Source organism: Macrobrachium nipponense, chromosome 2 (genome assembly GCF_015104395.2).
Source record: "Macrobrachium nipponense isolate FS-2020 chromosome 2, ASM1510439v2, whole genome shotgun sequence".
Lineage (NCBI taxonomy): Eukaryota > Metazoa > Arthropoda > Malacostraca > Decapoda > Palaemonidae > Macrobrachium > Macrobrachium nipponense.
In genome coordinates this window covers 160,915,652-160,942,946 of record NC_087201.1, presented here as the reverse complement: position 1 = coordinate 160,942,946, position 27,295 = coordinate 160,915,652, and the positions used below count along the sequence as shown (strand labels likewise).

The 27,295-nt window shown below is 36.4% G+C and overlaps 1 protein-coding gene across 5 annotated transcripts; it reads left to right on the top strand.

Moving 5' to 3' along the window:
• The first annotated feature begins 2,305 nt into the window (after positions 1–2,305).
• On the top strand, positions 2,306–24,565 carry LOC135221098 (facilitated trehalose transporter Tret1-like). 5 transcript variants are annotated; one of them, XM_064258902.1, is made up of 7 exons: positions 2,306–2,619; positions 7,570–7,663; positions 8,009–8,162; positions 20,607–20,765; positions 21,005–21,772; positions 22,092–22,230; positions 22,772–24,565. In XM_064258902.1, exons 4-7 carry the CDS (start codon positions 20,608–20,610, stop codon positions 22,952–22,954), a joined length of 1,248 nt encoding a protein of 415 aa, XP_064114972.1. In that variant the 5' UTR covers positions 2,306–2,619; positions 7,570–7,663; positions 8,009–8,162; position 20,607; the 3' UTR covers positions 22,955–24,565. The 5 variants fall into 5 exon arrangements, with proteins under 5 accessions (XP_064114972.1, XP_064114969.1, XP_064114968.1 ...); XM_064258899.1 differs by having other exon boundaries at positions 2,308–2,619; positions 20,603–20,765; XM_064258898.1 differs by having other exon boundaries at positions 2,309–2,619; positions 7,578–7,663; positions 20,603–20,765.
• The last annotated feature ends 2,730 nt before the right edge of the window (positions 24,566–27,295 follow it).

The window sequence follows — 27,295 nt, the reverse complement described above, 5'->3', positions numbered from 1 at the left end:
AGATACGCGGACAGTGTTCAGTCTTAAAGCAGATTGTATTACATTCGAGTAATATATTAATATATAATATATATATATATATATATATATATAGATATATATATATATATATATAATATATATAATATATAAATATATAATGTATATTTCGTTTTTAATTACGATTGTTATACATGATTTGATGCGTAAATTAGGCTACAAAGTGAACACGGGCAAGTGAATTTATTCATAAAGTTTTCAGCAAAAAGTGGGAAGTTACAAAAAATATGCACTGAAATGTATTTCTTTACTAAAAACGGTTGCTTTTCATTCATTTTGCGTTCCCCATTGAGTAAGTTGACAAGCTCCATAAATCCTTCGATATTCATAAGTAGTTTTTCTTTCTTTTCTTTTTAAACCCACATTTGTCACTTTAGGTAATATGCTGTATGTTATATAAAAACGTTTGCTGAAGTAATAATGATAATAAACAACCTAACATATACCATAGGTCTAGGCTTAAAATCAATGTCATAAGCATTGTAAACTGACAAAAACGATATGAAACATGTAGGTCTATATGCCACCTTTTATGATCCAGATATTTTGAAATGAGATATTTCCCCAAGAGAATGGACAGCATATTATGCATGTTTTATGGCATACATATGGCAATCCTATGCCAAACGAATGCCCTATTCTGGGCTATGAGTTTAAAAAAATTGGAAAAGAGCACATCATAATTGGTTCTTTTTTATCAATAAGCTACATTAATATAAAGAAATTTCACGATTATATAATGCACCACTTCCTAGCATACTGATATCGAAACTTATTTGGTTATAATCAGTTGAATCACTTCAACTAATGCAGTTACCTAATACATATTTGCAGTTGTTTTCTAAAAAAATAAAATAAAATAAAATAAAATAAAAACTCATTAAACATGACTAAGTTTACAATAATGTAAGTCAGACTTCACCCTAAGATTAATTCACAAATTAACCAAATTTTACTAACCTATATATATAATTATAAAGGCAAATTGAAGATTGCTGGACCTAAAGAATGAATGCATTGTAAGACATCACGTTTGGGTTACATCATCTACTGTTGTCAAAATCGGTTCTTAACTGACAATCGTATGATCATATATGATATTAGCGCGTGAACACTTGAGACTAGTGAAAATGGTTCATTTTTCAAAAATGTAGGCTAAACCAGTCTTTCTTTATATTGCACCTGACCTAACATGTTGCCCACAACTCCTACCTAGAATGCAGACTGTATTTATATTGCAGTCGAAAGTCATTCAGTGAGAAAAGTCAAATTGGACGTACCTGTTGCAGGGAAATGACTAATTACCAGGTATATAAGTTATATTAAAAACAAACTGTTCTAATAAGCATTAACTTAGATAATATGAAAGTTATTACAGGAACTTAGTAGATATGTGCATTTTTTTTATCAATCAATCCATGCGCCATATTCATAACGGTTTTCTGAGCGTCGAGGAAATTTTCAGCCTGGTTCCGAAATAATTCAGAAAATAGCATTAACATGTCAGGGAGAGAATTCGTTAAAGGATTTTCCTGCTCTCTCTCTCTCTCTCTCTCTCTCTCTCTCAAATAGTACCTGGCCATGTGCATTTCTCTCCATGTAAGTAGAACGCGTTTTTTGTGTGCTAAACAGGCTGATGTTCAAGCAATATGTAGAGTTTTTTTTATTTTTTTTTGAGTTCTCGGTTCCGTTGTTGTGTTGGGATGCGCCCGGTGTGCTGGTCCTTGGCGGCAAGTTGTAACGGATTTACAATAAACCTTGTATCCGGCCCTGTATTTAATTATGCTCGTCCTAACAAGATATATAGCGGAAATATACATATCTGAGAAAGTAAATAATGAATATTCTACCAAGCATCACCTTACTGAATCATAAAAGACCCAGAAATTGTCTTAAACGCTGGAATTTATCCTCTACTTCAATGAGAGCAATACTCTCAAAGAGTGAGATATTATAAGTTCAGAAAAAAAAAAGCGTAATCATCTTTTGTAAATAGCAGGGGGAGGAGCATGGCTCGAGAGCCAACATCAATTGTCCCCACACAACATGGCTAGTCTCATGTGAAAGAGATCTCTCACAAAATGCAATGCAGATAAGAATATCTTCCTCTGGGCAAGATAAACCTAGACCATGAAGATACGACAATGATTTAAGATTAGAATTTGAGCCTTAAGGATAACGGCTAAACTAACTGAAAATAAACTGAAATGTGACAAAGATATTATCTGTCCGGATAACGCCAAGTACTAGTACTATTAAAAGGAAGATGATGAGTAGTAGCAAATTTCTCTAGTATTGAGGTGGTTGACTGCGTCTAATCCTGCAATGTCTTTATTTCTTTAATTTCAATGTGTGTAGACTTGATGGCGACTGTGGTGGAGAGTTTAAATAAGTACGTACAAGAGTAAAGACTGCACGAGTCATTGTTAAGGGGCAAGGCTCTCCTGCCGTCAAGCTAATCCTTCAGTTTAGTGTGGCCATCACAGCCTTACGATCAAGTCGTGATCCCTGCTCCTATCACTGACATCTAAGATTAACGGCACAAAGTAGCGCAATTCAACATGGGATTAAATGGAAAGCGTAAGTACTAAAGTTTGTCAAATATAAGTACTTTATAAAAGGAAGAAAGCTGTCGGTACATTTTTCTTACGAGCACAGTTTTCTTTCATCACGACCTTGACTTTATTCTGGGTGGAAATCTCTGTAGGTTGAAGCTTAGATAAAAAGAAAAGAACTATAAATGGCATAACTAGGTTAAGATATATTCTATAGCGGAGAATAATTACGAATGCTAAAATACGTGTTCCTTAAAACCACCGTAGTTTTCATTTCAGATTCGGCTGGTATAGAGTAAATTTTTGCTATCCCCAACCGATCAGACCTATTCGAAGATAATATATATATATATATTCGGCTTTCTAAATTGAATATCTCGGAATATCTAAAACCTGTTCTTGTTGTGTATACTAGTCGTTACCTATTTATAGATTTATAGAATAATTCGTAAGTCACGTACCAAGGTTACGTAAACTTAAATTTCAAACAAATCTTTCCTATACCTCTCGATATCTCTGAGATCAACGGAGGCCAACGGTCACTACACAACTTACACATTGTATGTTAATCTTTGTATTTTCTGAGCCATAACGTTATAATACGATACGAAGTCATGATGACGATACAAGTCATGATGAATGGTCACTGATGTGGTTAGAGTACATGCTTAGGAAAGCTTATGGCCACTTACCGAGGAAACAGGAAGACTTACTGTAAGGTGAGAAATTTATCGATCGGTAAAATATTACTTTTAAACCATTACAGCGTTTTGAACTTGAAAATAAAAGTTTCCTGTTTTAATAAGAGCTTTCAGCGTTTCTGACGTTCGTGTCTTTGAAGCAAACGATTTCACCAATTGTAGTAGCTACACCTACTATACCCTAACCTATACCTATAGGGTAACAGGTCCTTAGCCTATACCCTTGTGCATGATGGTTTATTAACATTCCATGAACTTAATATGCATGGGAACTATCAGTTGGATAGAGGTCCTGGTATTTTACTCGTTTTGTGCTTCACCCCACAGCGGAGCCCCCCCCCCCCCCCACACTTTCGTAACTAGGACCCCTAAAATTACAAGATATAGCCTACGGGTGGGGTCCACTGACTCGAAAAATCCTCATCTGATAGAAACGATGAAAAAGTTAAGAACAAATTAAAAAAAAAGTAAGAAAACGATAGGCTATCTACAAGTTCATGCAATACTAATGGGTTTAATCAAATGGCCTAGCTATAATACCCTCCGATTTACTTAAAATGTGCCAAATCATCTTTTCGCCCGCCCGCCTCCTTAAAAAAAGAAGAAGAAAAAAAAAACGATAGGCTAACTACAAATTCATACAATACAAATGGGTTTAATCAAATAGGCTAATACCTACCCTCCGATTTACTTAAAATCATCTTTCCGCTCCGCCCCCCCCCCCCCCCCCCCCCCCCCCCCCGGCCCCCCGCCAACGTAACGCCCACTCCGCTCTCTAAAAACGACTTCACTTTCTTCAGCCATGCCGATACTTCACCCCCTTCCGTTAAACCACTTCGGTTGGCTTCCTCCTATCACAATAATTTGGGTAGCCATGTTGCTTGGGAAGCTGTAGTAGTGAAAACATAAACAAATAAAATACTCACCTCATTCGTTCTTTCGGCAACGGCAGACAGATGAAATTAAACAGATCAATAGCCCATATAAATTGATGTTTCAAAATCCAAGGAATGAACAACACCATAACAACCGGTCAAGCTCCGTAATGGAATCTCACAGCAATATGTACAACGGCCACCCGTTCTCCAACCACTCCCCTTTTAGTCTCTGCAAGCGAAAATCGATCATTTGGCCACAGTTTCGAATCTAAATGCTCGTCCAAAAAGTTGTTTGATTTGTACAAAGCTCATCGGACAACGTTACGAAGAATATTATATCAATTAGTGGTATCCTTGTTCTGCAGATTAGAATCAGGCGTGTTTTGTTTTATAGGTCTAAACCGATCTCATATGGTAGGCTACAGGTAACATATTGGACGGTGCGCAAACTACCCATTTCGCTCTTCTGAATAAAAAAAAAATCCAGAATATTACCAAAACGGGAATATATGAGAAAAGCATAACCGAAAAGAGAAAAATTATTATCTAGCTCTAAGAGAGGTACTGAATAACCAAATGGTTCTAGTGCCAAGTCCTCAGACCAAATTTTCATAAATCCAGTCAAACCTGAGAGAGAGAGAGAGAGAGAGAGAGAGAGAGAGAGAGAGAGAGAGAGAGAGAGAGAGCAAAATCCATTCAACTTTGCATTCTGACATACTTGATTCTCTCCTCCATCACTTTCGTGGAAAGTGAACACTGTGACACTTCTTCCTTAACGGAGTAGCTACGTGATATTATTGATAAAGAACGAATCATAACGTTAAATAATGAAAAAAGCAAGCAGAAACCCCATCCCGTCACGACTCAATCTCCATCCCACCCCCAATTTACTTGCGAGTGAGAAGACCTGGTATTCCTTAGTCCAAGGTCAAGAGAATAAGTTAGACCTTACAGCAAGCATGAAAAGAACGCAGTCGCCGCTTGTTTTATATTTTGATTTAGAATTAGAAGATGAAATGAAAAAACATCATGCAACCTGAGAAACGTCTACTTTAGACCAGTGGTTCCCAAACTGGGGGCCATAATCTGAGGATATGTATAAAATACATACATACATGGGTTATGCTTGGCGGTGGGTCATACACCACGTATCCTTTATGAAAAGTGGGTAACGAGCAGGAAAAGTTTGGAAACCACTGCTCTAGACGATATTATTCGTCCGAACTTAACTTCGAAAGTCTTGCCATTGCTTCGCCTTTCCTTTCCTTACTTGTACCCAGAGAGAGAGAGAGAGATAGAGAGAGACGAGAGAGAGAGGAGAGAGAGAGAAGGGGTGGGGGGGTGGGGTGGGTGGGAGGGAACTGTTGTAGTGGAATTATTCAATTTAAAATTCATGAATACCCAGACCCGTTAATTGTTCTCCATGTAGCCTAATACCTCTTTCGAACAAAATGTTCTGACTGGCGACAACTGACCTAGATTTTAAGCGTTGTTTCTTTATTTTGTATATAAGAAAGTGCTTTCTTGCAGCAAAGAAAGAAGGGACATATAGTACGATCTTCAGTCTGAAACGATCCAATGGCGAGAAGGAAAACGCCGTTATCTAAGAAGACAACGGATCCACAATGTGCATAGTTGTTTAAATCGCACTCTGTAAAAGATGCAGCAAAGCGAATGTAAAATTCACACCACATAGCAACTGAAGCTCACACTCCAAGGAGAGAAAGGACAATAATTTCAAGTGAAAAATGATGATTCCGTTCACCAGGATAACTGTCAATTAACATAAAAGAATCAACTCCAAGTTACTAAGTTTTATCGTACATCTTTTCTCTGCTCGGCTAGCAGCAGTGACGCAATTTGTTGATATATGCCAACTTTGTTACATTATTCATTATCTTTCCCCAGATCAGGAGCAAATATTAAATACAAAAGAAAGAACATTTCCATTATGGAAGGTAGGAAAAAGCAAGCTTATAAAAATGCATTACTATACAAGGGTGTTCATAAAGTCCCAGTACCATTACAATATATAAATGCTTGTAATGGTACTGAGACTTTATGGACACCCTGTACTTTTCAAAGAGCATGACAATAAAATTTTCCTAATATGGAAACTAAACTCATCGCTTGTCGCTGTTATCGCTGAACAAACCGCTAATTTTGTTAAGCTTCATTTCATGTTATTCTAGCGTCGTTTTACTATACAGTCTTTAGAAGGTCTAATAAACTTTAATGTCAATTGAAATTTTGACTTGCAGAGGTTAACAATAATTGTAGTACGGCAGAGGAACATGATTCTTTTTTTTTTTTTTTTTTTTTTCCAGTAGGAAACAAAATTACCATTTCAGGTTTTCTCTTTGTAAGCGACAACATTTTCATCAAAACATCGATATACTGCTATGCCTAGCTAGAAAGAAATACTGATAGGAAGCAGCGTCAGTTCTTTAGACCGATTGAAAGAGGGACATTGGAAGTGAGACCAACGGTTGGAAAACAAAAGAAGTGACATACGTATGACTCGGGAATAAAAGTTGATAAAGTTGATAAACACCCGCCGACATCTGACCATGAGATCATGGCGCTGGTGAACAAAGCACCAACGTTATTGTGAAAATTTAAATAGAAAGTATTGCATTGCAACGTCTGAAAGACTTGTAAGGGTAAGAATTTTGCCGGGGGTAATTGAAAAGGAATTGGGATAGAGAAAATATCGACAATGCTGGCTGTGGAATCATTTGTGTCATCTTGTTACCAATAAAATTTGAGAGGTTTTCGCTTCGTCCCACATCAGTCAGAGGAAAAAAAAAACAAACATGAAAAGTCTCCCAGGTAGGGAAGCTGACTGCGTGAAAAAAGGTTAGTAAACACTCTTGACAAGACGTGAGGTAACTGAAGAGAAGGAAAAAATCAGTGTAATTGAACGCTATATGTATCACAGCATGATACTAGAAGCTGAAGGATGAGTTATCAGTACTTTAGCGTCACTGACGGGAGATTCTAGACCCATAAACCTATAGTCACAGGCTTGAAATTAAAGCGTTAGTGGTGGTTGACGTGAGAGATTAAGAAAAAAAAAAAAAAGAATCATGTGAAGATTTCAAAGGATAACTATTTGCTATATTTTGTGAGGCTTACAAATTTATTATCATAATTAGTGGCGAAGAAATCCATAATAATGCGAGGGCAAATACATAATTAAGAATATAAATAAAACGAAAGTCGAGAAATTTCTCGAAAGCTTCCGTTTTCAGACATCATTGTGGATTTCTTCACCATTTCAATGACTCGTGAGATTGTGAGATTTTTATGTAATACAATTAGTAATAACACTGTTCTTGCTTGTGTTGTAGTTTTCACCAGAATCTAACAAAAACAGATAATTAATTTATGCAGATTTTCAGAGACCGCTGTCAATGGAAGCAGATATGAAGAAGAAGAAAAGGAAGAAGAGGCGCCAGCTCTACGTCGAATACGACGCTTGAAATTGGTAAGAATATGGAGTGACACTTAATTTTTGTGCAGCCCGTTTGACGTTAAAGGTGGTGCTCTACCATTTCTCGTCATGCATAGTAAATAACGCTGAGACCTTTTTAGAATGATACCATTTAGATACTACATAACGTCACTGGAATAGGTTCACCTACTGTTTAATCATTTTACTGTGCCTCTATTTCCACCTTTGCTTTTTCCATCTTGCCATTCATCCCCTCTCATCATAACTTCTTAGCGTAACTGTGAGGGTGTCTCCCACTTCCCCCTGGATCTCTTTATCGTGTGGTCCAAACACATATTACGTCTTGTCATTGTTTTGAGCGCTGCCTCACTCTTTCAGTTTCTGCTGGTTATTGGTGTTGGCGTTGGGTACACGTCTGCTGGAGGGATGATGCTTGCTTGGCCCAACGTGTTTGCTGTGCATATGAGTGAGACTAATTCAACGATCTACGGCACCGAAATCCATTTAGACAGCGTGCAGATGGATATGATATGTACGTGAAAGCTATAGATTCGAAGGAAATCTCTCTCTCTCTTAGTTGTTATTCATACTTACTATTGTAACACACTAGAGCTCACTATACTCCGTTTTTATCCATGTCCATCTGCCTGTGGTGTTTGCGCATGGTAACACTGCATCCCGGGCTTTAAATAATATCCTATTTCGAATATTAACGGTGTAATTCCCATACAGTAAATTATTAAAACACTTTTCAGTAGCAAATGTACACCCAGATATCCTTTTATTTACCTAAAACTTACGCATAGCGTAACTATTTAACCCTTAAACGCCGAATGGACGTATTAAACGTCGAGTCAAAATGTCTCCCGTATGCCGAATGGACGTACCATACGTCGACTCAAAAAAGTTTTTTTAAAAATTCGCAGAAAAATACTTATAGGCCTACCAACCGAAAACTTTTGAATCACGCGCCTTGGGGGATGCTGGGAGTTCACGGATCAAGGCGTTGTTTTGTTTACAATCGTTACGCAGGCGCGCAAGCGCGAATTTCTTTCTTATCGCACTAAAAAGTATCAGTGACACATTTCAAAAATTATTTCGTCACTTTACATAATTTTTGCACCGTTTTAAATTATCCGTTACATGAAGTATTATATATGAAAATGTGCGCAATTTCATTTAAAATACAACTAAAAAATACTCATGATTGTAGCTTTTATCAGTTTTGAAATATTTCCATATAAATAAGGATAAGTGCCAAAATTTCAACCTTCGGTCAACTTTGACTCTACCGAAATGGTCGAAAAACGCAATTGTAAGCTAAAACGCTTATATTTTAGTAATATTCAACTATTTACCTTAATTTTGCAACAAATTGGAAGTCTCTAGCACAATATTTCGATTTATGGTGAATTTATGAAAAAATATTTTCCTTACGTCCGCGCGGTAACTCTTCCGAAAAAAATCATACATGCGATTGTGGTAATGTTTGCACCATTTTAAGATTAGCCGTTACATAAAGTTTTATATATGGAAATGTGCGCAATTTCATGCACAATACAACTAAAAACAACCCATGGTTGTAGCTTTTAACAGTTTTGAAATATTTTCATATAAAAAATGATAAGTGACAAATTTTCAACCTTTGGTCAATTTTGACTCTACCGAAATGGTCGAAAAACGCAATTGTAAGCTAAAATTCTTATATTTTAGTAATATTCAATCATTTACCTTCATTTCGTAACAAATTGGAAGTCTCTAGCACAATATTTCGATTTATGGTGAATTTATGAAAAAAATAACATTTTCCTTACGTCCGCGCGGCAACTCTTCCGAAAAAATCATACGTGCGATTGTGGTAATGTTTCCACCATTTTAAATTAGCCGTTACATAAAGTTTTATATATGAAAATGTGCGCAATTTCATTTAGAATACAACAAAAAATAATTGAAGGTTGTAGCTTTTCTCATTTTCGAAATTTTTGCATATAAATCACGATAAATAGAAAAAAAACCCACGTTCGGTCAACTTTGAGTCTACCGAAATGGTCGAAAAACGCAATTGTAAGCTAAAACTCTTATATTTTAGTAATATTCAATCATTTACCTTCATTTTGCAACAAGTTGGAAGTCTCTAGCACAATATTTCGATTTATGGTGAATTTATGAAATAAACTTTCCTTCCCTCCGCGCGCGGATTCTCCGCCATAAATCTCCGAAATGCGTACATCGCATTCTCGGAAAATTTGCTCCGTTTCATATTAGGCATTTCATAGAGTTTTATATATGAAAATGTGCGCAATTTCATGTAGAATAAAAGGAAAAATATTTGAAGGTTGTAGCTTTTCTAATTTCCGAAATAATTGCATATAAAAAAATTTATAAAAAAATTTCAACATTTGGTCAACTTTAACTCGTCCGAAATGGTCGAAAACTGCAATTGTAAGCTAAAACTCTTACAGTATCGTAATATTCCATCATTTAAGTTCATCTTGAAACAAATTCGAAGTCTTTATAACAATATTTAGATTTATGGTGAATTTAAAAAAAATATATTTTTTTTATGTCCGCGCGTTACGAATTTATGCATAATTTTGTGATAATATTTTCTCTGTGTTGCTTTTATCGTTTTACAATTTCTTATATACCAAAATGATTGCAATTTAGTGTACATTACAACGAAAAAAAAGTAACTTGTTACCTTTAACCGTTTTGCGCACAGCGCGATTTGAATACAATTATATATGAAATTTCATTTTTGCGCTATCATATACCGCATTATTTATATATGATAATGATAATTTTTTTCATTTCTGATGGTTGCATACTAAACTTCAGCCAATTACAAAAAAAGGAGCCAAAAATGAACTCTTAATCTTGAAAACTAAGCGCGCTGTGTTTTTTGGAAAAAAAATATTTTTTCCGCTTCCGCGCTCACTCTGAAACACCTCCGGCACATGGGAGACATTTTTTTTTTTACCGCTTCGGCGTTTAGGGGTTAAAAGCCCGGGATGCAATGTTACCATGCGCGACCACCACAGGTGAATGGACAGATGGAAAAAAACAGAGTATAGTCTTACGCGTTTAGTTCAACGAAAAGGTATTAGCTTAGAGCACAGTAATAACTGGTCAATTGTTTATTTTATAATTATATGAAATATGTTAAGAGAGAAAAGCCAAATATAGGCTCTGGTATGAGGCTAGCTAACGAAAAAAATGGCTTTGACAATCTCAGTTACTTTTTTAGCTTCGTCCTGGAACGTCTGCGGGCAAGACCTCTTTAAATAGAGCATTTCGCGCTGAGAACATGGTTCGCTGCAGACTATAATGAGGAATATATTCATTTTCTGGGCCCGGGTTGCTAAAGTTACCATTGATTCAAGGGGTACTCTGTCTTTAATGATAAATAGCTGTTTTAATTACCAACCCCACCCAAAAGGAAAGCTTACTTCAGGAAGTATTGCACTACGATTCTTGGGAAAGCTAAGTGATAGTGTACCTAACTAAACGTTGAGGGCTGCTGCCTTATTATGTAATTGATTTTGCTAGTGCATAGGTCTTTTAGGATAATGGAAGCTTTAAGGAACGTCAGACGAAGCAAGAAGATACTTGAAACCAGTTAAAAAATAACCCATTGCGTTGAGTTTGTGCCCGTTGGACTAAAATCACCATATACTCAGGGACAAGTCCTTGCAAACCTTCTCCTTCTCTTATCCAAAATAGTAACTACAGCCCAGTCTCCTTGGTGAGGAATGTCAGAACAAGTTCAGAACTAGAGAAATTCAGTTACATGTAAATTTTCCACCATTATTTTTTTTTATAGCAGTCATCTTCAAAGGCTTTTCAAGGCATCAGTTGCGACACCCAGAATCATATATATATATATATATATATATATATATATCTATATATATATATATATATAATATTATATATTGCTACTGTCAAAATGCATATTTCCCCTCTTTGAAATGTTATGTAGAATTGTGCAACATTTTTTTAGATTCCTAGATAGCTTAGAGATAGGATGTTTTAAATGTGTGTTCAGATTTCGCATAACATAATGTAAAAGAATATATATATATATTATATATATAATGTAGAATGTAGAAAGAGAGAGATTGTCTTTGTCCGTTCAGAGCTAGAGTTGTTTTTCCTAATCTGTCAACACGTTTGATAAGCGATCGAATTGAGTCTTCGTGTTGTTATCAAAACATGTCAGTCTTAATTATCGCTCAGCCTCCGTTTCAATCGGGTACATGTCTGTTGAGCAGACTGGATTCATACGTGTATGTCTTTGTCAAAGCCACATGCAGGTTACATATTTTGTATGTAAAGTTGCGTAAGATTTCAAAGCTTCTAGAAAGAATTGTGCCAAAAACGTTTTGTGTCATCCCAGTCCAGTTTCTGCAAGGGAGAAGAATTTCATTACATCTTCGATACTCGAGGCATTCAGATCTCTCTCTCTCTCTCTCTCTCTCTCTCTCTCTCTCTCTCTCTCTCTCCATCCTTGAGATTATATTAACGTAACGTAAATTGGTCACTTGTAACTTGAGAATTTCATATTTGATATTTCTTAGAGTTTATTTAGTGTTAAATAGTGTTTTTTGTGGAATCTGAACAAACATTGTTGTTGTAACGGCGCCTGGTTTTTGTGAAAGTGTAGAACAAGACTGCAGCAAAGAAAGAAGTTGGTATAACAAAAAGGTAAAGTGTTATATTTTTATTAGTTGCAACTAATAACGGAAAGGAACAGTGGTTAACTAATAACGGATAGGAACAGTGGTTAACTAATAACTAATAACAGATGGTTATGATGGGTTGGTAAGACACTAATAACTGAATGGAACAGTGGTTTGGTAAAAACTGATGGTTACAATGTTTTGAGTGAAAAGATTTACACTTTTACGCATTGCAAATTTTTGTTTTTTGTGTTTCTTTCATTTTTTGTGTATTTGTTCATTTTCTTGTTGAAGTGTGCCTTTTTATTTTATATTTTCATTTGCATTCACAATTTAATTGACTTAGTTATTTTCATTGCTTAATCATTGCTCATTTAATTAAATTTAACACTTGTGAATTAATTTTCATTTACTTAGAATTCTTTTCAAGTTTTATTATTGTTTAGCACTTGTGAATTAATTTCCAAATTTCAATTATTGCCTAACACTTTTGAATTTCAATTGAATTAATTTTCTTGAATTTTGTGATAAATTAATTTTGATTTAATTTTACTTAATTGATTCAAGAATTAATTAAACTTTACTTTGTTTTCAAGTAACAGTAATTTTCCCTGATATTGTGAATTTCACTTATAAATTTTGAATTTAATAATAAATTTTTGTATTTAAAATTTTTATAAGTATTTCATTTCTAACCAGTATATTTGCATTTGATTATATTGATGTTAGGTAGAAACTTAGAATGGTAATTGATCTGCTTTCCTTCAACATACTTGAAGTGACTTAGAACCAGGGAAGTACTTAGACTTCTGAAATCAGGGAAATACTTAGACTTTTAAAGTTGTTGATGGAGTGATGCCCTTTGATTAATTTAATTACTTACAAGATTACCTCACACCTGTTTTGATGAACTTAGTCTGATTTTCTGCAATACTGGTAAGTTGTTAAGGGATTACTGTTGTCTTTAGAGTATTCAGTCGTTTAATACCTGTGATGAGGGTTCAGGTGTCTGGCTTTTTTGAGGTATCAGTTAATGAATGGTAAGTGTAGTAACCAGATACTTGGCACTTAGTAACATGTATTAATGGTGCTCAGAGACCCGGGAAAGCAGATTTCATTATCACTCTAGTATATACTGGTGGTGTTAGGGATATATTTTGTTAGGAGAGTGACCATATAATTTTGTTTTGCATTTATTGTATTGAATTGATAACTTAGAGGAAAATGGCTCAGTTCAAGGTTCAGGAATTTTTAGCAGCCCCTTCCATCCAAGTAGTGCTTTAGCAGTGGCATGTGGTGGTTATGTGTCTACTAGTATGGTAAAGGCACAAATAAGATGTATTGCTATGGAATCATTGATAAACTCTGGTAGAATAACTGATGAAGATGAGTTAGAATTGGCTCAAGAGTTGTTGAATGTAGTACGTGCTTATCTCATAAATAAACAAGCAGAAAAGAAAGAGAAAAGTGATGCAGAGTTAGAGCTTAGACGCATTGAAGGAGAAGAGAATTTGATTAAGCTGAAAATGCAAGCTGAAAGAGAAAGAATAGACAGGTAAAAACAAGAAAGAAGAGAAAGAGAAGAAGAAAAAGCAGCAGAAGAGGAAAGAGAAATCACAAGACATGAAAGGGAAATGGAATTGATAAGAGCTAGATCCACATTACCTGTAACACCGTCTAACCCTAACCAAGGTAATCAAGACCCTTTATTTGATGTACAGAAGTTAATCCCTAAGTTTACTGAAGAAGCTCCAGATGAGTTTTTTGATCACTTTGAGAAAGTGGCTTCAGGTATGGGATGGCCAGAAGATAAATGGTCAGTTTTGCTACAAAGTGTCTTGATTGGTAAAGGGAGAAGTGCTTATCTAGCCTTAACAGCTGATTAGTGTAAAGACTACAAGGTACTTAAACGCAGTATGCTATAAGTTTACCAGATGACCCCAGAGTACTACAATGAAAGATTCAGAAATTTAAGAAAAGATGAGAAGGGAACATTCTTAGATTATGCTTACAAAGTGAGAAGGTGTTTCAAACGTTAGGTAGAAGCTGCTAAAGTTAAAACTTTTGATGAGTTAGAAAAGTTACTTGTTCTTGAACGTATCTTAAAGGAATTCCTGAACATATAAGAGCCTATTTAAGAGAGAGAGAGGTGAAGAAACTTGACAAAGCTGCTACACTGAGTGAAGATTACAATATAATCAGTAGTAAACGTAATTACAATGTCAAGTACCAGAGTCAACAACGCCCAGGTTTTAAGTCTTATCCAAATAACAGGAACAAATTTAATGGGAAACCTACAAGTGATACTACCAAGAGTACACAAGGTAATACAACTCAGCAAGCTAATGTGAAATCCTCATCCAGTTTTTCAAGACAGTTACAGAAACCTAATGTTGTCTGTTTCAAGTGTGGAAGAGTAGGACACTATAGTCAAGAGTGTTACCGGAATCAACAGCAGTCAAAGCCAGTTGGTCAAGTAGTGAAAGGTGACCAGGTGAAACAAACTACGAATAGCAGTGTGGGAAAGAATCAGACTCCAGAGAAGAATGAAACTAAACAAGCTGAATGTTTAGCAACCAGTGGAAATGTTACCTCAAGCAGTGAGTGGCTTAGCAGTGTGGAGGCTTTTAAGCCACATATCTATGAGGGTATGCTGTCAACTCAAGAAGGAAGTATGCAGGTACCAGTCAAGATATTACATGATACAGGGAGTAACCATAGTGTGGTAGTACGTGGTTCTCACCCTCAGTTGGAGAAGTCTCACAGGAGATTCAGTTATTTTGAAGGGTATAGCAGGAGAGGAAGTAACTCCTATTTGCCGCTTACACCTGTCATGTGAATTGGTGACAGGGAATGTTGATTTTGCTGTAAAGGACTCACTGGCTGTGGAAGGTGTACATGTTCTGTTGGGGAATGAAGTTGGTGGTGTGCCATTTATTCATTGTCCTGTAGTGACAGACAAACCATTGAGGATTAGTCCTACAGTAGAGTTGGAGAAGACTAACCCCCACCTGTTTCCTAGTTATGTAACTACCAGAAGTATGACTGCAAGTGAAGAAACTGAGGATTTACACACCCAAGAAGGATCAAGTGAAGGATCTTTGTGCTTAGAAGAATTATTCCAGGGAAGTGAAGTTTCCCATAGTGCTGACCAAGAAGAGATTTCCCAAGAAGATGAAGAAGACGACGACGACGGAGAGGAAAAACCTGATGTTCCTGAAGAGACTCCGAGTAGTCAAAGTGTTACTGAAGACAGTAGTGAAACTACAGTAGCTGAGTTAGCAGATATTGAGAATTCAACCCTTGAAGTTGGTCAAGTGACAAGAGAGAAGCTGATGGACTTGCAGAAGAAGGATGCATCGTTAACTGATTTGTTCTTCAGAGTTGTTGATCGAGAGGAGATGCAACAAACTCCTACCTGTTACTATCTGAAGGAAGGTTTGCTGATGAGGAAGTATAGACCTACAGATATACCAGGAGATGCTGTATGGGGCAAATATCATCAAATTTTGATTCCATATCCATTGAGAAAGCAAGTGGTTGCAGTAGCTCATGAGTCTGGACATATGGGAATCAGGAAGACTGTGGAGAAGATCATGAAATATTTTCTCTGGCCTGGGCTTCACAAAGATGTTAGCAGGTTTTATAGCTGGAAAACCGCATGAAACCATCAAGAAAGCCCCCCTACAACCTATAGAAGTTAGAGGAGAACCCTTTAGCAAAGTGATTATAGACATGGTTGGACCGCTGCCAAAGACAAAGAAGGGAAATGAGTATTTGTTAACATTAATGTGTCCTGTGACAAGATATCCAGAAGCAATCCCTGTTAGAAACATATCTGCCAAGATAGTTGCTGAAAAAGTTTGGTATACCAGAAATAGTACAAAGTGATAGAGGAACAAACTTTACTTTAAAGTTATTCCAGGATGTGATGAATTTTTTAGGAGTGAAACAACAGTTATCCACTGCTTATCATCCAGAAACTCAAGGTGCCTTGGAAAGGTTCCATCAAACATTGAAAAGTATGCTGACAAAGTATTGTTCTGAGTCAGGAAGAGAATGGGATGTTGGTTTACCATTAATGTTGTTTTAAGTTAGGAGTGCTTATCAAGAAAGTAAGGGATGTTCACCTAATGAGATGATTTTTGGAAGAGAAGTGAGAGGACCGTTGAAGATTCTTGCAGAAAATTGGGAAGAAATTCAAGAGGAAAGCCAAGGAAAGTATGTGAAGAACTTAAGGAAAAGGTTGAAAGAGATTAGAAAATTCTCTTTAGAAAACTTGAAAATGAGTCAAGAGAAAATGAAAAGGAGATTTGATACTAAGACTAAGCTAAGAAGTTTTAGTGTTGGTCAACAAGTGTTAGTGTTCTTACCTGTCAAGAGATTTCCCCTCACTAATAAATTTCAAGGTCCTTACAAGATAATTCAGAAGTTAAGTGATAGAACTTATGTGATTGAAACACCAGAAAGAAGAAGAAGACAAAAGAAGATACATGTGACCCTCTTGAAACCTTATTTCTCAGAAACTAAAACTGAAACTGTGTCAGTAACCCAAACAACTTTATCTACAGAAGACGATGATGGCTACGAATTGGGAGCTGCAAGCAAGATGAATAATTCTTCAATTTTGGAGCATTTGGAGGATAAACTGGAACATCTGAGTGTTGAACAAGGTGAAGACTAAAGTGAAGTAATTAGAAGTTTTCCAGAAATTTTTGCAGATGTGCCTAAACGTACTGATCTGACCAAGCATGAAATCAAGATTCAAGAAGATGGAAGACCTTTCAGGCAAAGAGCCGATTGCTTATCATCGAGATGTTTTGAAGAAGGAAGTTGAGTATTTGCTGCAACATGGATTAGCAGAACCCAGTTCAAGTCACTTCAGTTCTCCATGTGTGTTAGTGAAGAAACCAGATGGTTCATTTAGGATGTGTACTGATTATAGGAAACTGAATTCTATCAGTGTGGCTGATAATTATCCTTTGCCTCTTATAGATCAGTTACTTGATAATATTGGGCAAGCCAAGTTTGTTTCCAAGATAGACTTGTTGAAAGGATATTATCAAATTCCCTTAGATGAGAATGCCAAGTTGCTGTCAGCTTTTAGTACTCTATTTGGACTGTATCAGTATACTGTTCTGCCGTTTGGTCTGATGAATGCACCTGCAACATTTCAATGAGTGATGGATCAACTGCTAGGATCAATAGGAGTAGGTGTAGTATACCTAGATGACATCGTGATTTACTCTACAATGTGGGAAGAACATCTGAAGATTCTGAGGAAAGTTTTCAAGAAACTACATGAAGCAGGATTAACAGTCAACCTAGAGAAGAGTGAGTTTGGAAAGGCAACTGTGCAGTATCTTGGGTTTGAAGTTGGGAAAGGCCTTCTTGCTCCAGTAAATGCTAATGTAGAAGGTATCCGTAAGGCTACCCCACCTACTACCAGGAAACAGCTACAGAGATTTTTAGGCATGGCTGGATTCTATCGTCGTTTCTGTCTAAATTTCTCAGCCGTAGTAGCTCCCTTGACAGACTTAACTAGTCCCAAAGCTAAGTTTGTTTGGACTCCAGAGTGTCAAGAATCCTTTGAGAAGGTAAAAACCATTTTAACTTCAAGACCAGTACTTCAAGCTCCAGACTTCGACAAGAAATTTGTGATACAAGTTGATGCGTCGGACTGTGGCGTTGGAGCTGTTCTACTTCAAGAAGATGAAAATAATATCTACCATCCTGTGTGCTTCATGTCCACAAAATTGAAAAAACATCAGAAAGTATACTCGACAATCGAGAAGGAAACTTTAGCCTTAATCACAGAATTGAAAAAATTTGAAGTATATGTGAATAGACCTAGGAATGAAAAAATTTTAGTGTTGTCTGATCACAATCCACTATCATTTATCCAGAGAATGAAAAACCATAATCAAAGACTGACCAGGTGGTCTTTGTGCCTGCAACAGTATAACTTAAGAGTGCAGCACATTAGTGGCAAAAACGATGTAGTTGCTGATTATTTATCTCGTTGCAAATTGTTGGATTCAACACTGTGATAAAAAATCTTCTGGGGGGAGGTATATTATATATTGCTACTTTCAAAATGCATATATTTCCTCTGTGACTGTATAAAATGTTATGTAGAATTGTGCAACATTTTTTCAGATTCCTAGATAGCTTAGAGATAGGATGTTTTAAATGTGTGTTCAGATTTTGCATAACATAATGTAAAAGAATATATATATAACATAGAATGTAGAAAGAGAGGGATTTTATTTCTCCATTTGAAACTACGATTGTTTCCCTGTTATGTCAGCACTGTGAGATTAGAGGAACTGCGAGATCCGTTTGCTTTCCTAATCTGTCAACACGTTTGATAAGCGAGATTAAGACTTCATTTGTGTTTTGAGAATCTGTCATCAAGTAAGATAAGGGGTTCTGCTTCGATCAATTGAGTAGAGTACATGTCTTTTTTTTAACAGACTGGTCTCATACGTGTATGTCTTTATCAAAGCCACATGCAGGTTACACATTTTGTGCGTAAAGTTGCGTAAGATTTCAAAGCTTCTGGAAGCATTATTGTCTCAAAACGTTTTGTCATCTCCCCTGTCTAGTTTCCACAAAGGAAGAGAATTTGATTAGATCTTAGATTCTCGAGGCGTTAACATCTCTCTCTCTCTCTCTCCCTCTCTCTCCATCGCATAGCACTTTTGATCTTAAAGTAACGTAACGATTTCGTACTTATAAATTGGTCACTCGTTACTTGAGAATTTCATATTTGATATTTCTTAGAGTTTATTTAGTGTTAAATAGTGTTTTTTGTGGAATCTGAACAAACATTGTTATTGTAACAGCGCCTGGTTTTTGTGAAAGTGTAAAACAAGACTACAGCAAAGAAAGAAGTTGGTATACCAAAAAGGTAAAGTGTGTTATATTTTTATTAGTTGCAAATAATAACGGAAAGGAACAGTGGTTAACTAATAACTGATAGGAACAGTGGTTTGGTAAAAACTGATAGTTACAATGTTTTGAGTGAAAAGATTTACACTTTTACACATTGCAAATTTTAGTGTTTTGTGTTTGTTTCATTTTTTGTGCATTTTTTTTTTCATTTTTTTGTTGAAGTGTGCCTTTTTATTTTGATACTGTCCACATTTTTCTTTATTTTCATTTACATTCACAATTTAATTGACTTAGTTATTTTCATTGCTTAATCATTGCACATTTAATTAAATTTAACACTTGTGAATTAATTTGCATTTACTTAAAATTCTTTTCAAGTTTTATTGTGGTTTGGCACTTGTGAGTTAATTTCCAAATTTCAATTATTGCCTAACACTTGAATTTTGATTAATTAATCAGTTTTCTTGAATTTTTGTGATGAATTAATTTTGATTTAGTTTTACTTAATTAATTAAAAAATTAATTAAACTTTGCTTTGTTTTCAAGTAACGGTAAATTTCCCTGTGGTTGTGTCACTTATAAATTTTGAGCTTAATAATAAATTTTTGTATGTAAAATTTTTATAAGTGTTTTCTTTTTCACCAGTATACGTAAGTAAGTATATTTTTATGTAGCTAGAAACTTAGAGTGGTAATTGAGCTGTTTTCCTTCAATTTCCTTGGAGTGAGTTAGAACTAGAGAAGTACTTAGACTTCTGAAATCAGGGAAATACTTAGACTTTTAAAGTTGTTGATGGAGTGATGCCCTTTAATTAATTTGATTACATAGAAGATTACCTCACACCTGTTTTAATGAACTTAGTTTGATTTTCTGCAATACTGGTAAGTTGTTTAAGGGATCACTGTTGCCTTTAGAGTATTCAGTCGTATTTTACCTGTGATGAAGGTTCAGGTGTCTGGCTGTTGTGAGGTAACAATTAATGATTCTGGGTGTCGCAACTGATGTCTTGAGCTGAATGCAAGGACTTGTTTCTGAGTATATGCTGATTTTAGCCCAGCAAGAGTAACCTTTTTTTTTTTTACCTTAAATAAAAATCCACTTGAACACAGTAGCAACTAACGGACTTCTGTGCTTGTCTGCTACATTATTTTTTGCTTGCCTAACGTTTTAGATGTCACACTTTTACAAGTAGATCCTCTAAATTATATGGTGAGTGTCAATTACAGGTTAGTGCTTTTTTTGGACTATGTGGAATTGCTGTTAGTCGAATGATAATCTTGATTGAAAATGTTCAAGCACAGTACATAATACAAGGTCTTTGTTACTTAACAGTTAAAATCTTAATGAAACGTCTTCTGGAAACTCAACAAAATCTTAAGTCTACTTCTCATAGCCAGTATGGTTTTTGTGGGCTCAATGCCGGGACACCTTTTGGCTGGATGGCTCGTGGGAACCATAGGGAGGCGAAAGTCGATGATAGCAGCTGGTATACCGACAATCCTGGGCACTCTTCTCGTGGCGCTGAGCTATAACTCCTACATGCTCATCTTTGGCAGGTAATCAAATATTCAGATTTTGAACTGGCTGTATCTATCCCTGGTTTGTTACTAATTTATTTAACGATAAAAATGAAAGTATTTTACCAATCAGGCGAACAGAAATGAAGGCAATAAAGAGATTAATTCCTGCATTACTCTATGTTGCGGTGTAAATAGGGCTATCACCAGGGAAACAAGTACAAAAGAGAGCACTATGTACATGCAAGCTAACTTGTTCAATTTTCTGCTCTTTTCAGATTCCTTGAAGGAGTAGCCTTTGGTATGACGTTAGTCTCATCGAGAACTTATATAGTAGAAATTGCTGGTCTCAATTCCCGTGGCGCTGCTTCTGTGATAGTCAACGTTATGACGCAGTTGGGGAGTCTCATCATACTAGGCCTAGGCATTGTGTTCTCCTGGTACTACGTTGCTTTTGTTAGCTGTGGCACCATGCTCACTTACTGTTGCCTTATAATCCCCTCTGTGCCTGAGAGCCCTGCTTACCTAGTTGTCAATAAGAGAGAAACAGAGGCTTTAGCAGTGCTCCTCCAACTTCGTGGTCCGAACGCAGACATCCACGAGGAGTTGAGACACATCAGAAACATGAATGAACTAAATGGCAGCAAAAGGGAAGGCTTCAGAGGACTCTTGCACCCATCATACTTGAAAACATTATTGGTCCTTTTCTGCCTTTTCTTCATCGCCAACTTTAGCGGGGTGCAAGTTCTGAAATCGAACACAGTGCGCATGTTGCAGTCCTCTGAACTGAAGGTCAACAGAAGCGTGAGCGCCATAGTAGTTACAGTGGCGCTCCTCGTCGGGAACTCCATCATGATGCTAGTGCTGGACAAAATAGGGAGACGCTATTGCCTCATCTCTTCCTTTTGTCTCATAGCTGTTGCTTACTACTGCCTCGGCTCTTACTATTACATAATGGATTATAGTCACTTGAACCAAGAACTACATATTAAGAACCTTCTTCCCGTGACGTCAAATACCACAGTTGCTTACGACAATAACTCAAGGTAAACAGGTAGTACATTAGGACATAAAGTCTAAATTTCATAAAGGGAACTTGAACTTAATTCGTAACATTTAATAATTTCAGCGCTTAAGAATAAAATCAAGTTCTCTCTTTGTACTGAGAAGAACGTTCACATTTAGTGTACAGTTTTAGAGCGCTTACAAATCTAGGAAACCACATTGTTAAAATAATCTCCAGGTAGAAAGAATCGGGTATCTTGATGTAGAGCAAGATAAAATAATAGTCTTTTCCACGGTTTCAACAGTGCACCATTACTGATGCATACTATAAGCATTTGTAACAGATGTGTTATATTTCAGCGCTGGCGCAGAAACCTTTAATTGGTCCTGGGTTCCTATGGCGTGCCTCATGTTGGCTGCATTAGGCCAATCAACGGGCGCGGGACCCATTCCATATATCTTCAGCTCAGAGTACTTCCCTGCAAATGTCAGGTCTCAGGTAAAGTACTTCATGATTTGTTCATAGAATTCTTGTTTCATTTACTTGAAGCCGATACGCAATTTGTACTTTATGCGTTCTACATCGGCATAGTATTTGCAAGCCATACAGTATCTTTTATCTTGTCCATTGTCTTTGCGTACCCCTATAAAAAGTGCATGGGCTTTGCAAAAAGACCACAGGGAAGCAATAGACCTGTATCTCTTAGAGGGTATAAGTGTGTAGAAGAAGCCAGAGTCAGGAAACGTGGAAACAGTTCAAACTGGAGGTGAATTCTAAAGTAAGGCCATAGGGGACGGTAGATGGATATTCATGACCACTAAACAAAGCATATCTGGTAAATGATTTGCTAGCAGTCTATAATATTTAACTAGTCAGCTTAAACTGGCCTACCTCTCAAATATTTCAGTTGAGCACGAACTACTGCTGACCATCAGCGCTTTTCAGTGTCACCATTCTGTCGTGTGCCAACTTTCATGTTTTTTTCTGTTTTTTTGTTAAAGTTTCCAATTTAAGTATGTACCGTTCATTTTCTCTGCAGGGAATGAGTGTCTGCTCAACAATGAGCGGACTGCAGTCCTTTGCTGTTCTGCAACTCTTCAGTCCTTTGCAAGATAATCTGACAAGTGGAGGGCTATATTGGGTTTATGCTGCGGCAGCAACAGTTGGCATCCCTTACACAATCTTCTTTATTCGAGAAACGAAAGGCAAAAGAGTTGGATAAAATTTGAGAAAGTCAAAACCAGTCAAGTAGCTGCTGCGTGCCCCAAGTTCTCTCTTCCATGACACAAGTGAAAGCCCGAGAAACCCCTTCTGCAAGGACCACTACATTCACCCCCAACCCTTCAACTTTGCAATGACTGACGAGATGTGACGAAGAGTTGGAGGGGTCCAAAAACTTTCTGACCCAAGAGTTATATTGAGTTGTTCATAGTCAAACAGAAGGTGTCTTGAGGTAAGAAAATGAACATGTCAGTCATATGAAAATATGTCAGGACTAGATTTGAAACTGAGTTCAAGTTACTTAAAACACCAGACTCTCGGCGGCCTCATCTCTAGTCCTTGTAGCCGGGTGTAGGTAGACCCAGTACCGATATCATATAGGTTGTATAATACGAATGATGACAACATGTTAAAACAGAACTCAGGGAACTGATGCGGGGCACATTTATCTAACGTTACAATGTTACTATTAATATCAGCTAAAATGAATTACACTTCTTAGTGAAATCATTATACGTGAATTAACGCACAACTAAATTAACAATTGAATAAAAAGCCCACCCCTGTAAACTACATACAGGAAACCAGCACACACCGCTTATGCCTTTTATTTTTAGTTAGGACTTTTGCTTTTATTAAGATTCAGTTAAAAAGAGCTAAAATAAGGGCAGAGCTTACAGAACATAGCCAGCACTTAGAATTACACTAATAAGAAGAGGAAATTTAACAAGGATATCTCATTTTAGGGACTGAGCTTTTTACCAAACTTATCCAGTGTGCTCCGTGAGTAGGAAACATTAAAGAACTTCACACGGAAGAGTGACGTATGTAAGTCTGAAAACCATAAGAACTGAAAATACAGGCATTAAATGAAAATAAGTAAATAAAAATATATTCCGTCACGTACCGGGTGACTGATCTAGTGTCAAGACGAGGGTTAGATGACCATATTCCCTTCTGGAGCTAAGAGAAAACTTAAAAGAAGAAGAAAAACGCAAAATTCACGATATGTTCGTGCTTGATCCCACTCTGAATTTAGACAAATGTAGGAGGTGTTACCCAGTGGCTTAATGACGCTCAAAAAGTCACTGCCTCTGACTCTCGGTGGGAAAAAGTAGGAAAGAGGGATATTGCGACTCAGGAAGTCGCCTTTGGTGAGTATACAGTCGTCAAATGTATGCTGAGAAACGAATGAACTTCCCTTTGTAACACCGTCACTCACCGCTTGGGTTGTCAGCTTTCTCTTGCGTACAAGGAGGACGGACATTTGTTCGAGGTTGTTACTGTTTGTTACCCAATTCCATCTGGTCGCTGCATTTATGTCGAGGACTTTCATCTGGGTATGGTTTATTTTGCTGAGGTAGTGAAATCCTTATTGGCTTTTGACTAATGTCATCTAAATGGAAAATTGTTCTGTGAGATGATGACATATTTGTGCAGATGGGAAGTGAAGTGGAGAACTCGAGACTTAGCCTATTTCTATTTTCCTACTCTAGGTGAAGTTCTTTGCTGTTGTGTTTTTCATCAATGTGATGTTTTTCATTTATTGGAGTAATTTTTTTTTCTTCCTTTTGTGATGTATAATTATGTACAATAAACTTTGTTGAACTTTCGATGTTTCTCTCCTTTTGTAATAATAATAATTACGCAAAAAAATCTTTTAGTCGGATCCATGATAATGACAAAATAATATTATTGAAGATTTAGATAATAGAATGAGAGATATAAAGGTGGGACAAATTAAAAATTCTATTTAAGAAATAATAATAAAATTTAGAGAAATAATATTGATAATAATAATAATGGCGTCGGTATTTCCTGATAGAATAGACTATTGCTGGTCCATTTCATAATATCTGTGTAAATGCTTCACGTAAAGCTAGCATTTTCCAGTAGCTTTTTACAAAAGTCACCTCTTGCCCTCTTCTTATATCCTTGCAGTGATTTTCACTTCTTCAGGTAGGAATTATGATGGAAAAAAAATGAAAATCACTGCAAGGATATACTCCACCAAGAACACGCATTGTAATGGACTAAAAAACAAACAAACAAAAAAGGTCTAAAAATCTATGAAAATCCTGCATGGAGCAATTATGACAATCGTCGAAATGAAGAAAAGCAGAAGGAGGTGTACAGTCAGTTACAAAAGCGGTGTCGCCCCGCCAGGCCTGGCTTGGTGAGATCATGCCCTTCTTGCCCTGAAAGTGGCCCACGTTCAAACAACTGATGTATAGTTACTGTAGTTCGAATGGGAGGAGGAGCGAAATTAGGTAATCAGCCAAAGGAATGCATTAATGAATGGAATATATATGGACAAAGAGAGAGAGAAGAAGGGGAGGGTGTGAGATGTAGTAGAGTACGAGGAACGGTAACGAAAGAAATGCATACAGTGTATGGAGCGAGAGAGAGAGAGCTCTTATTTCTGTTTAGTTAGTCTGATAGGTATATTTGAGACCTCTTTTAAGAATATGTTATCTTATATTTCTTGGAAAATAATTATTATGAAATCTTATCACATCGTATTGTTTTAAATCGTTATCCTATTTTCTATATAAAAAGCCTTAAATATTGTTGGAACTGACTATTCATATTAATATTATTCAGACGGAAATATCCTTTTTCATTATCCTGTATGCAGCTGTATTCTCTCTCTCTCTCTCTCTCTCTCTCTCTCTCTTCATCTGTTGTTCTGCCCTCCGTCTTATATCTCCTGGATCTACTATTTAAATAATGGTAAACGTTTGATATATTATTTGGATGTGGCCAAGGATCACAAAACCGTAAATGGCTACTCAACCAACGTGTTCTTGGCTGCATCTATTTTTGCCCTAGATTGACTGGACTATAATTACCCGCATTACCAATAATATACGAATCTGGTCACAAAGATGTTACACACCAGGTTTTGTAACCATGGGTTGTATGATTCATCAATTTTGCAAGGGTAATATTTTATTAATCTAAGCTAAGAACACATAACAGGATATGCTAATCTAGTACCACAGGATTTGTATTTGTGACATAACTTAATTGAGTTACCAGTATTTGAGTGTGAAGGGCCACTTGGCTCCGCCTCTCGCAACCATCAAGGCTACTTAATAGAAAGTATTTTAATCTGCTATATTTCTTATATTATATTACGTTCATTATATTCTTTCTGAAATTCTCGGGGAAAATGAAGTGTGTGAAATAAAATGCAGTGAATGTGTGCATCAGTGCCTTAATATAATGATGGTGGGGTATAAAGGATGTATAATATTAACATATTATCTAGTGTCTCAAATTATTCGGTGACAGTCTTTAGACCTGGGCAGATCGGTCACGTCTTAGCTAACCTGCCCCATCACATCCACAAACCCCACCCCGGCTCACGCTTGCTCGCTCACTCCGCCTCTCCGGCGCTCCGCCTTTATTTGTCGCCTCATCAGCTAATGTCAGGCATATATACCTTGTCGGTGTTCCCCCTCCAAGCTATTTAAGAAACCCATTACTTGCGATATCTCCTGTTCATTCTTTCTTTTACAAATACATGTTTTTAAGTTTGATAATGAAATAATGTTAAATAATTGGAAAATATAATGGCGTATGAAATACTGTCATCCGAGTATTACTTTACCTTCCAAAAAACATCCACCAGAACGATCTCATAATAACTGTTTAAGACCTTGAAACCCCGAACATGAGGATGTGTGGGGGGGGGGGGGGGGTAGAAGGAAATAACAAGATGGGGGTTAAAGGTGATGGGGGAAAGGTGACATTGGGTGACCTTAATGTAAGACTTGACGGGGTTCACGTATCAACATTTATAAGGTGGTGATCGTAATACCTTCACCGATAATAGTTAATATCAATGATTCTAACTCACCATGACGACTGGCACATAGCGTTATATGGTTACTGAGATCATCTTTGTATATTTATTTATTAAAGGAAGGAGATTAACCATCGGCAGTCTTGACTCCCACAGGGCTGGCCCGAAAAATTTCGGGAGAAAAATTATATATATTCTATATATATATATATATATATATATATATATCATATAATAATTATATATATTATAATATAAAAAAAATAGAACAAAAATATCTGAATTTTATTTATAATACCTACTTTTCATAAAAACGTTTAAATCCTAAAAACAGAGAAACTCAGAATATAAATATCGTTAAAATTACTTCAGTTTTCTTGCCATTTTCATTTGATGATCCCCATGGAGAAATTATTCGTTTTATTTGTTTCAATTAATTATTTTCCGATTCATCATTCCAAATTTCCTGCCATTTTTTAAACATAAAACTTCTAAAGTATAGTTACATAATCCTTGTCAGGAAGTAAATGC